The 12,500-nt window shown below is 47.4% G+C and overlaps 1 protein-coding gene across 1 annotated transcript in view; it reads left to right on the top strand.

Annotated features, from left to right (window-relative positions):
• Positions 1–12,500, top strand: part of LOC113586853 (neuronal migration protein doublecortin) — a 47,235-nt gene that overhangs the window by 14,557 nt on the left and 20,178 nt on the right. Inside the window, exon 3 of the mRNA XM_035526964.1 lies at positions 1–97. This exon is cut by the window's left edge and continues 236 nt beyond it. Coding sequence (XP_035382857.1) covers positions 1–97 — 97 coding nt within the window. The remainder of the gene's footprint in view (positions 98–12,500) is intronic.

The raw sequence follows: 12,500 nt of genomic DNA, 5'->3' as shown, positions 1-12,500 counted from the left end.
GGCGCACTCGTTCGAGCAGGTGCTGACCGACATCACCGAGGCCATTAAGCTGGAGAGCGGAGTGGTGAAGAGGATCTACACGCTGGATGGGAAACAGGTTAGAGGAGAACACACACACACACACACATATATGCACACGCACATACACCCTTACTCTCACTCACACACACACACACACACACACACATATATGCACACACACGTACACCATCACACTCACTCACACACCCACACACGCACACGCATGCACATGCACATACACCCTCACACACACACGCACACACACATATGCACACGCACATACACCCTTACTCTCACACACACACACACACACACACACACACATATATGCACACGCACATACACCCTTACTCTCACACACACACACACACACACACACACACACACACACATACACACACATAAATAAAACCTGGCTAGTCTAGACCACAGATGAGTTCATATAAAAAGATCTAGTTTGCGTGTGTGTGCATGTTTGTGTGTGTGTGTGTATTTGCATCTTCCCACCTGCCTGTTTGTGTCCTATATTTATGGTTGCATGTGTGTGTTTTTTTTATTTAGACATTGTGTGTCTATGCTCACATGTGCGCTTCACTCCTACACACACACACACTCACACACAGCTGCACACACTTCTTGCACCCAGCTGAAAGAGCAAAAGCGCATTAGCATAACCAAACGAGGCTGGCTGGCATTTCAGGTGTCGGGTATGGAGCAGAAACAGTTTCATCGGACACTGGTTACAACGCCGGACTTTGGCCTGCATATCAAACCACAAACTTTGTCTTGATTTGATTAGTGAGCAATTTGTGTTCAGCTTGCTTTGCTAGTTTGTGAATTTCCTTTGTGTGTGTGTGAGTGTGTGTCTGTTTCTGCATTTGTGTGGAAGAGGGATCAGTTTCATAGTAAATAAACTGAAAAAAAAAAAACAGTGCATGGTTGCTCACAGTAGATCTGTTGAGCTCTGCAGAAGATAAGACTTCATACAACACACACAGTCCAGTGCAGACGGTATGATCAGGGATCATTGTGAGCACATACACTCTTATACATGGTGAAATGAACTACGGCGACTAGACCCCCCCACCAGATGATACACAGTGGAGCTGAATGCGAGAGATTCCACTTCCTGCTGCCACGGTAGCACCCACCGTACAAACACTGATTCTGGGATTTAGCAAGCCATCTTTTCTTCCTGTGATGCCCTCTTCAGGGAGAGGTGTAATATTATGGATAGTGTTACTGTAAATAGGGCTACACTGCTCCATTTGACTGTTCTACTTCTGGTTATCTGCAGGGCTTGTGCCCGCGCACGTGAGTGTGTGTGTGAGAGACAGAGAGAGAGAGTTTTTGACACAATCATTTATCATGCTATATCACTTCTGGTCCAGAAGCCTCCTCCTTTTCCAGAAGCCATTACTGAACGCACGTCATACCTCTATCCAGCGACGTATGCGTAACCATAGAAACAAAATAAAATCCCATCATTTTTCCAAGGTCATATCGTCTAATGTGCTCCAAGGAGAAATGTCCTCGCGTGCTCATATCTGTGTCACATGATCTACAATTCTTATAAAGGACGTATTTAAGGTTACATGTCCACAGGTAACAGAACCTGATTGTTTCATTTTCATATGAATCTTAAAAACATGAGAGAACATACTTGTATAAACGTCACGAATGTTTTAAATTTGCTTAAAATATATCTTATATGTTCAGCACATTGTCTGGGTTTGGACAACTGTGGGTGTATTGCACACTCACCTTCAGTTACCTCCAATCCCAATGCTAGTTGTGATACCAGCCACGCCCACTCTTTGGTCCTGTCCAATCAGGTATGTTCATGGTACGCTTCTCAAGCACTGTTTCTCAGAGCAGAAACCAAACCACTGATCTGGTTCTTACGGCCGGTGGTTCAGTGTCATGCTGGAAACACCCAGGATGAGTCATCGATCCTTGTTTTGTTCATACACTCAAGCTGTTTAAAGGGCCTTAATCACCCACATTGACAATCAAGTCCATCCACAGGCTGCCTGTTACAATACAGGAGGGAACACATAAAATGGACACATATAAATAACACAGTTTTTACATGTACCAGTGTACCATTGTACTGGTGCTTTTGTAAGATTACAACAGTTAACAGGATAATGCTTGCCTATCCGAGTGTGTTCAGTCATATCCATGACCAGTAGCATCTATATTTGATGTGTTGTCTACGGAGAGGCCACGGTGAAGAGGCTACATCTTGCAGAAAGCAGGTGCCACTAAGCGACCGATGGTGTGGCTGTGGAGCTCTGACACAGTGTGTCTCTCATCCGAAACCCTGGAGTCACAGCCTTTAGAATCCACATAGCGTGTGTCATCCATCGTGACCGGTCTGAGTCCCTTAAAATGCACACATGCTTGCGTGTTGAATATGTCCGAGGTCACATACCGTTCTTTGTCTCTTGAGTCATGGGGGTGGGGGATGGTGTGGTGTGCAGTGAGTGCGCAGTGATCTGGTCTGCCAAACCACCCCTCACTTACCCAGTGGACTCTTCCTGTCCAGGTGGTCAGTTCTACTCATATTTGTCTCTAATCAGATTGGAATTCATTTTTTTAAAATTCATATTTAAGCCAGATACATTCTTTCAAATGTGTACTCTGACATTTGTATACGTACATGTGCATGTACATGTGCCTGTGTGAACACACACACATTGTGTGCACAATTATTAGGCAAGTTGTATTTTGAGGATTCATTTTATTATGGAACAACTACAGTGCTCTCGGTCAATCAAAAATATTAATAAACCTCAAACCTGAATATTTAAGAAAGTAAATGTGAGGTTATGGCTTTCCTAGGAGAATATCTGTGTGCATATTTATTAGGCAACTATTGGTGTGCAATATTATTATGCAACTAAATGAAAAAATGGAATTTTCCCATCTCACTTGTTTTATTTTCATCTGTTAAAGTGAGAATAATAAACACATCTTAAAATGTACAAATAAAACATTTTTAAAAAGTGACCAATATAGCCACCCTTCTTTTCAATAACAGTCATAAGCTGTCCATTCATGGAGTCAGTTCTTAATCTGTTGACGATCAACTTTTTATGCAACAGCAACCACAGCTTCTCAGACACTGTTCAGAGAGCTGTACTGTTTTCCTACATAAAAATCATGATGATCTTGAAAGATGCAGACATTTTCCTGTACTGCTGCTTGAAGAAAGTGTCTTCTAAAAACTGGCAGTAGGTTTGGGAGTTGATTTTGAGTCCATCTTCAATCTGAAAAGGATCAGCTAGCTCATCTTTAATAATAGCAGCCCATAGCAGTACCCCACCTCCACTTGCTGGTGTCTGAGTCGAAGCAGTGCGCTGTGCCCGTTACTGATTCGGCCACGGGCTCATCCATCTGGGCCGTCAAGAGTCCCTCTCGTCTCATCAGTTCATAAAACCTTCAGATATTTCTTGGCCCAGTCTTGACATTTCACCTTGTTTCTTGTCCAGTGGTGGTCTGGTCTTCCTTACCTTGGCCATGTCTCTGAGTACTGAACACACTCCAGGTAGGTTGCAGTTCTGGAATATGACAGCACTGGAGGATAACGGGTTCCTGGTCGCTTCACGTTTGATTCTTCTCAAATCTTTGGCAATTCATTTTGCGTCTTTTTTCCTCAACATGTTTCTTGCGACCCTGTTGACTATTTGCAACAAAACGTTTGATGGTTCTGTGATGACGCCCCAATAGCTTGGCTTTTTTGCTGCCCACTGAAAGACTTTTTACAATTTTTGACTTTTCAGAATCAGTTAAATCTCTTTTTGGCCCATTTTGCCTGAGGAAAAGAAGCTGCCTAATAATTATGCTCCCCTTGATATAAGGTGTTGATCTGCTTAGGCCACACCCTCCCTCATTACACAAATACACATCACCGGATATGCTTAAATCTAATAGGCATTCATGTTTATACACCTTGGAGTTGGAAAATATGCATAAAAATGATGATATGGGCAAAATACTCGCCTATATATATGTATATATAAATAAAATATCTGTGTGTGTGTATGTGCACCTGCATGTGCGTGCATGTATGTGTGTGTGTGCGTGTGCATGCGTGCATGCGCACGCGTGTGTACATGTGTGCATGCGCGCGTGCGTGCGTGTGTGTGTGCATGCGCGCGCGCGTGTGCATGTGTGTGCATGCGCGCGCTCGTGTGTCCGTGCATGTGTGTGTGCGTGCGTGTGTGTGTGCGTGCGTGTGTGTGCATGTGTGTGTGTGTGCATGCGCGTGTGTGCTCGTGCGTGCATGCGTGTGTGTGCGTGCGTGCATGTGTGTGCGCGTGTGTGCGTGTGTGTGTGTGTGTGCGCGTGTGTGTATATATGTGTGTATATATGTGCGTGTATATATGTGCGTGTGTGTGTGTGTGTATATATATGCGTGCATGCGTGTGTGTGTATATGTGCGTGCCTGTGTGCGTGTGTGCATGCGCGCATGTGCGTGTGTGTGCGTGCGTGCGTGTGCATGCATGCGTGTGTGTTTGCGTGCGTGTGCGTGCGTGCGTGTGTGTGCGTGCGTGTATATATGTGCGTGCGTGCGTGCGTGCGTGCGTGAGAGAGATATGGCTGTGGGGTAGTTAATCCTTGTGGCTGTTCCTGATAACATCTGATTCCAGCAGCAGAGTCGGAAGTGTTAGTCCCGTTCTTTATCCGCCATTCCTCTTCCTTTCTCTCGTCTGTCTCCTCCACCCACCACGTTTTCTTTATCCCTTTCTTGTATGTGCTCTCTCAGGCGTGTCATCATGAATATTCTCCTTTTGAGGGGATAAGAATTATAAACGCAGGTTTCTCCTGCAAAATGGAGATAGGATGGAAACGTGTCCCTTTACCCACCTGCAGGGATGGGGATTACCCTGGGTTGTGTAGTTCTGCCTCGTTCAGCTTTAGGACTACACATTTAATAGTAGACACACACACACACACATACACATACACACACACACACACAAATGCAGCGCATGCTTGTCCTCCATGGTGTGTCCACCAGATCAGTGGTGATGTCATTGATCTGACAGGGTGACGGTGATGAAGTTCTTGGGTCAGGTACAGGGGGTGTGGCCACTGTTCCCAGTCTGTTGGCCTGGCCAGAACCTCAGAGTGGGGGTTTTCCCTTTCATTCACCAGTCCTGTCACGCCAACACTCATGTCACTCCGCAGTAGCTCAAGCTAGAAACCATGAAACCATGAGTACAGGACTGCTTTACACAAGAAGACTGTGACAGGTCTGGGATCAGCTGTTGGTCTGTTACTATAACGGACCTCATGTGCTGTATGATACAGGCACCACTGCCCTGCCAAATGGCCACAGTCTCAGTATAACTGCGCTCCGAGACTGGTCTGGAGTCAGTCTGGAGCTGTGGTGCGGCACAGCCTGGATGACTTTCTCCTCAGACTCTCTCCCTTCAGCCCAGCTTGCTCAGACAGGAGGAGAGAGGCAGACAGAAGGAGAGAGAGACAGGAGGAGAGAGGCAGACAGAAGGAGAGAGAGACAGGAGAAGAGAGAGACAGGAGGAGAGAGGCAGACAGAAGGAGAGAGACAGAAGGAGAGAGGCAGACAGAAGGAGAGAGAGACAGGAGGAGAGAGGCAGACAGAAAGAGAGAGAGACAGGAGGAGAGAGGCAGACAGAAGGAGGGAGGCAGACGGAAGGAGAGAGAGACAGGAGGAGAGAGGCAGACAGAAGGAGAGAGAGACAGGAGGAGAGAGGCAGACAGAAGGAGGGAGGCAGACGGAAGGAGGGAGGCAGACAGAAGGAGAGAGGCAGACAGAAGGAGAGAGAGACAGGAGAAGAGAGGCAGACAGAAGGAGAGAGAGACAGGAGGAGAGAGGCAGACAGAAGGAGGGAGGCAGACAGAAGGAGAGAAAGACAGGAGGAGAGAGGCAGACAGAAGGAGGGAGGCAGACAGAAGGAGAGAGAGACAGGAGGAGAGAGGCAGACAGAAGGAGAGAGAGACAGAAGGAGAGAGGCAGACAGAAGGAGAGAGAGACAGGAGGAGAGAGGCAGACAGAAGGAGGGAGGCAGACAGAAGGAGAGAGAGACAGAAGGAGAGAGGCAGACAGAAGGAGAGAGAGACAGGAGGAGAGAGGCAGACAGAAGGAGGGAGGCAGACGGAAGGAGGGAGGCAGACAGAAGGAGAGAGAGACAGGAGAAGAGAGGCAGACAGAAGGAGAGAGAGACAGGAGGAGAGAGGCAGACAGAAGGAGAGAGAGACAGGAGGAGAGAGGCAGACAGAAGGAGAGAGATACAGGAGGAGAGAGGCAGACAGAAGGAGGGAGGCAGACGGAAGGAGGGAGGCAGACAAGGAGAGAAAGACAGGAGGAGAGAGGCAGACAGAAGGAGGGAGGCAGACAGAAGGAGGGAGGCAGACAGAAGGAGAGAGAGACAGGAGGAGAGAGGCAGACAGAAGGAGGGAGGCAGACAGAAGGAGAGAGAGACAGAAGGAGGGAGGCAGACAGAAGGAGGGAGAGACAGGAGGGGAGAACCAGACAGGAGGAGCTGCCAAAGTTTCACTCTCTCCCTTCCTCCTTGGCTGTCTTTCCATCTCTCCTTCTCCCTGTTCTTGGTTGTGTAAATGTGTTTTCTTGGTCATGACTAATCACGGAAACACACTCACACACACACACACACACACACACACACACACACACACACACACATGCATGGCAACACACACGCACACACACATGCAAGTACACACACACACACACACTCACACACACACGTTAGGTATACATCCCTGTCTGAAGACCATCCCACCCATTGTTCTGTGATGGGAATAAATGCTTCATTGGCCTGTCTCTATCTGCATCCCACAAATCTTGTTCAGCTCACCAGTGGAGGCTCTTCCTTGTGTGTGTGTGTGTGTGTGTGTGTATGTGTGTGTGTGTGTGTGTGTGTGTGTGTGTGTGTGTGCGTGCTGAGGAATGAGGACTGTCTCTCTGACTGAAGGTCTTACTCATGTGCACAAGTAAATTGAACATGTAACTTATTTCAGGTGATGAAAATCCACATCATTAAGTCCTGCACAGAGTTAGAGAGGATTTCAATGCAAGAGACTCCTCTCCTCCCATCTCCTCCTCCCCTCTCATCTCCTCCCATCTCCTCTCCTCTCCTTCTCTCCTCCACACCCCTCCTCTCCTCTCCTCCCCTCTCATCTCCTCCCATCTCCTCTCCTCTCCTTCTCTCCTCCACACCCCTCCTCTCCTCTCCTCTCCTCTCCTCTCCTCTCATCTCCTCCCATCACCTCTCCTCTCTTCCCATCTCCTCTCCTCTCCTCTCCTCTCATCTCCTCTGCACCCCTCCTCTCCTCCCCTCTCTTCTCTTCTCCTCCCCTCTTCTCTTCTCTTCTCTTCTCTTCTCTTCTCTTCTCTTCTCTTCTCTTCTCTTCTCTTCTCTTCTCCATCCTTAAGCAGCTGCTAGGGCTGGTTGCTAAGCGACCAGTTGCCTGCACAAAGGCAGAGCCCAGCTGGGCTGGACTAGTTTGCCAGTTATGCTAGTTTCCGCCAGAAGGTGTGTGTGTGTGTGTGTGTGTGTGTGTGCGTGCGTGTCCTGGCTGTGTGTATATGTAATCACACATGAATGCGAATTTTTGTGCCGACCGTGAAGATGTGATCATGGTCATAAGCTTCAGGATTGTTAAGTGTGTGTGTGTGATATCTGGCGATATCAGTAACCCTTCCTCCCACTGTGGGCTCTGCCACCTCCCTGGCTCAGCAGTGACATGACGCTCCTCGTCCTGGACGCACCGCTACTCTGTATGAGTAGAGACCTACACCCCCTTTCTTTCCTGTCTGTCATTCTGTCTGTGAATGCAAAATGCCACCATTTTCTCATCAACTGCCTAGACATTCAAATGAACCCACACTGCCGTGTGTGTGCGTGTGTGTGTGTGAATATCAGAGAGAGAAAAAAGCCCTGATTATGTGGGAGGACTCAGGAGCTGCTTAACATTTCCTGAAAGAGTGATAATGACTTTCTCTCTCTGAACACGAGGGCTTCTCTTGTCCCTTTGTGCACCCCTCTCCAGGAAAGAGCCATAGGAACGGAGCGAGTCAGAGAGAGAGAGAGAGAGAGAGAGAGAGAGAGCGAGATGAGAGTAAAATCAGCAGGATTGTTAGATCATTATTTCCCTCTTTGCGATGCCTGCGTATCAGACTGGAGCTCAAACACGCTATTTCCTTGTCAGAAGAGAACATATCTGACTCACATCTGACTCATTATCTCTGTCTTTATTAAACATGCAGCCACACTTGTTTTGTTGGGTATTTTTGTTTTGTTTTGTTTTTTTTTACATTACTCTTTAGACAGCAACATACGGGTTTCGTGGACGTGGATGGAAAGTTCATATTCTGTCCCTGTTTGGTGTTAAAGGAGCAATTAGTCATTTTTACCTTCCAAAAGTAGTAAACAATATTAATGAAAGGGATTATTTATTATTTTTACATTTTTTCTATAAAGTGCAGCTCACTTGATATTACAATGCGTTGTAGTCTTCAAGTGAACCAGTTTATGCTCCACAGAGTGGGTCTCCAACATAGAGAGAGGAGGAGAGGGGGGGGGGAGAGAGAAAGAGAGAGAGAGAGAGAGAGAGAGAGAGAGTGTGTGTGTGTGTGTGTGTGTGTGCCTGCACATCCATACCACTGCACAGCTTAATGTTCTCAGACGCTCCTCACCAAGCTCTGCACAGGGGCCCCAAAAGCACCTGCAGAGTGAGGAGGTGCCTGCAGCCTGACTAATGCATCCAGGGCTCTGGGGAAATTAAGGCAACATATGGATTTTTAAAATGAAGTAAAAATAAAACACAACTGCACTGAAGCACGCACACACACACACCCCCCCCGCGCATGCACGCAGACTACATATATGGATTAGCACTGTTAGTATTGCCAAACACCCAGGAAGAGAGTGGGGGAATTCACTGTGCAGGTGTGCGAAGGTCCTGCAGTGTGCGTTAGCCTTTGTCTGCCAGGAAATTAGCATTCCGCACTGGCTCCCGGGGGCCACGGTGCAGCCTGCAAGGTCATGATGTCATCCTCCTGTACATGCAGTCCCCAGCTCACCCTGCCTGCTAGTGAAGACACAAGGAAGGCCCAAGCTTTATTTCAGCGCACTGACAAAATCAGGCTGCGGCTCATTGAGATTCGGATGACATCACTGGCAGCCAATGAGAGACTGCCGTTCGGCCCATAAGCAAAAGAAAAAGGGAGCGAGAGGGGGAGAGAGTGAGAGAAGGAGAGAGAGAGGTAGAGAGGGAGGGGGACTGGAAAAGGTCGCTTTCCCCCTTTTCTCTTTTTCTCTTGTTTTTCCCTTCGATTCCTGTTTTTGCGGCGAAAGAGAACGAGCCAGAGCATGTCGCCATGGCAACGGCGGGTCTGCCGAAGGCGATACGTTGCGCTAGTTGCCGTGACAATAGCGGTACCGAAAATACGCTGAGTGGGGGCTTTGCATCAGGCGTGCAGACGGGCGGACCCGTCCCAATCCCCACCGCGCGCGCTTGCTCCCGCTACTGCCGATCATGCAGCAGCTGGTGACCTGTCTCAGTCCCCACCATTCACTGCACTATAGATGTGTGTGCTGGCCACGTTTATTCACAGTGGGTCAGAAAATCTGTGATCTCGTCTCAATTCTCACCACACCGCAGTGCTCCCTGCAGTCTGGACTCCCAACACCTCCTTCATCCGTACAGCGTGCACTCCAACACTGCATCTCTCTATCGCCCCTGCAGTCCAGTGCAGCTCAGCATCTCACAGTGCAGAACAAAGTTCTGACCCTTCCCAAATTCCGCCCTACACCCCTAAAGTGCGCCATATCCGCCCCCTACGGCAAGCCGAGAGAGAGAGGGAAGGGGTGGGGCTTCCCTGTTAGCTAATGGGCTTACAGAAGTGGCGCTGTTCGTTTGCTTGGAAGTGTTGGGTAAATTTTGCATTGTATGTTACTCTTTGTTTATGTTCATGTGGGACATATTCAGGGAGACTAAAACCGGCGTGTGCGTGCGTGTGCGCGCGCGCGCGCGTGTGTGTGTGTGTGTGTGTCTGCATCCACACTGAATTAATCACGTTGGGTTACACACACCTATCAAACGCATTCACTCCCCACAGCCTAGTCTGCTGGTGGTTTCCATAGCAACTGTGCCACCATGGTGACAGGATCTGTCGGCAGCTAATGGCATCGTCAGCAGGCTGCTGAGCATGACCTCAGAGGTCACAAGAAGTGCAGGAAGCAGCTGTCCTCATTGACTCAGCAAAAATGCCAAACAGATGGATCATTGGATAGATGTCTAATCAAAGGAAGACTCTAAAAGATGTCATGGTGACTTGTCTGATCTGAGACCTGCACTCCTCCTTTAGGTCCTAGAGACAGATCTGATTATGCTTGATCTGAAGCCAGTTTTGTTACATATGTATACAGTGATGAAATGCATTCTAGGTTCCATTAACAGACATCAATGTGGGTACCATAAATGTACATCTGACTAGATCTGATCAGAGATCGGTTTTATTCTGACATCCTCATTCTATTAAATCCACCCTCAGAGGGTTTTGAATATAATGCAGTACTAAGTAATGAGAACGTAAGGAAATGATGTCCCCTTGCATGGCCACGGCTAAGAGCGGAGGAGGACTGCCCTCCCTCTGTCCTCTGTAGTCCAAGTCTCCGATTAACAAGGTTGCAGCGTTTCCTGTTCTGGTGCATCTCACACACAGTGATATGGATGGAAGACAAAGGAGGCAACATCCGATAGAAACCACGTTGCTAATGACTCCAAGCCAACAGAACACTTCCTCTTGTTCTTTGTCTATGTCTAGTATAGCTACCCCTCACCCCCTGTACACACACACACACACACACACACACACACACACACACACACACACACCTCACACATACACACATTCAAGAATGAACACACTCATGAGGCAAATCAAGAATGCAGTGACAGTATCCTTGGTAACAGTGAGAAGCAAGAAGCTGTGCTTGTGGAAACGCGCACACACACACATACACAAACACACACACACACACACACACACACACACGAGTTCACTGGGTTCATGAATGATGTAGCACTTCATCAAGGAGAGTCTTTATAAAACCTTCTTACGTTACTCACACATCCTCCGATTTTACACACGCTACAGACTGTGTGTGTGTGTGTGTGTGTGTGTGTGTGTGTGAGAGTGTGTGTGTTTGAATTTCTTCGATAGCCCTGTCTTACTGCAGTGCTTGCATTACCAGGCAATGCTTGTGATGTAAAGGCTGAGTCCAGCACACAATATGGATCATACGGAACATCCTGTTGTAAATATGTAACTAATCTCTGTAATTATTTATCCTTTAAATATATATGCTGTAACTGGTATGCATGGGGTATGCATCAATCAACCAACTAACTCCAGGTCTTTCAGTCTCTCTCTCTCTCTCTCTCTCTCTCTCTCTCTCTCTCTTTCTAACCTGTCACTTGGGCAGCCTTGTCTTTCATCCTCCCATCAGCGCTGACAGTGATGCGGTAGACCTTTCCCATGATTCCTGTGTCCTTTGAACTTCTGTTTGTGGTTAGCAACACCGAAGGTTCCCATGGATGTCTGAACCAGTGAGATCTCTCTCCCTTTGATGTACCCAATGGGACAGTGTCTTTTAAATACTGACTAAGAAAGAGATCGCCTGAACAGGGCCACTACTGTCACTCAGCTGTGTCTGGGACTTTTTTTTTGTTGTTGTAAAGCCTGCATTTCTTAGTTCTCTAAGCAAACACTCTGCTGCATGAAAAAAATTCTACCATTGTATTATGTCTTCTTTCAAAAAGGACATCCATGACCTGCAGATGACCTTGTTCAAAGCCAAGTCTATTCACTCAGTCATTCATTCATTTGTTCGTTCATTCATTCCTTCGTTCGTTCATTCATGTCCCAGCAGCGGTGTTGTTTAGCATTTCCTCTGCGATCTTCTTTACCTCTCATAGCGTAGCGTGATTCTTTGTGGTTTTGGGCTGACACTAATAGCAAAATTGTAATTGCTCCTTTTTATTTATTTATTTTTAATTTTAATGTTGTTCTCCCATCACGCTGCCTCCCAGTCTGGCTAATCCTTTGTGCTAGGACCACGCCCTGCTCCCAGCATCCTGCGCTGAACGCGGCCGTTGCGGCGCAGTATCAGCTGGGAGAGCAGGTGCTGCAGGGCAGAAGTGTGAAGCACCTGTTACTCTCTGTGTTCCTGTTTTCCTTTCTGTGCCCTTCCTTCATTTGTTGGTTTTGTTGTTTTTGGTAGTTTTTTTTTTAATGGGGATTCTAGGAGAATAGGAGATGGGAGAATAAGATCTTTGGAGCACATTGTTTTTCAGAGAACATTATACAGTACCTTTGAAACAAATGATACAAATGTAAGAATTTGATGTTGTCCATTGCAAAGTGCAGCTGAATGAAGAATTAAGGAACGGACTGA

The sequence above is a fragment of the Electrophorus electricus genome, chromosome 6, assembly GCF_013358815.1.
Source record: "Electrophorus electricus isolate fEleEle1 chromosome 6, fEleEle1.pri, whole genome shotgun sequence".
In the NCBI taxonomy this organism is placed as follows: domain Eukaryota; kingdom Metazoa; phylum Chordata; class Actinopteri; order Gymnotiformes; family Gymnotidae; genus Electrophorus; species Electrophorus electricus.
This window is presented reverse-complemented; position numbering and strand designations above follow the sequence as displayed.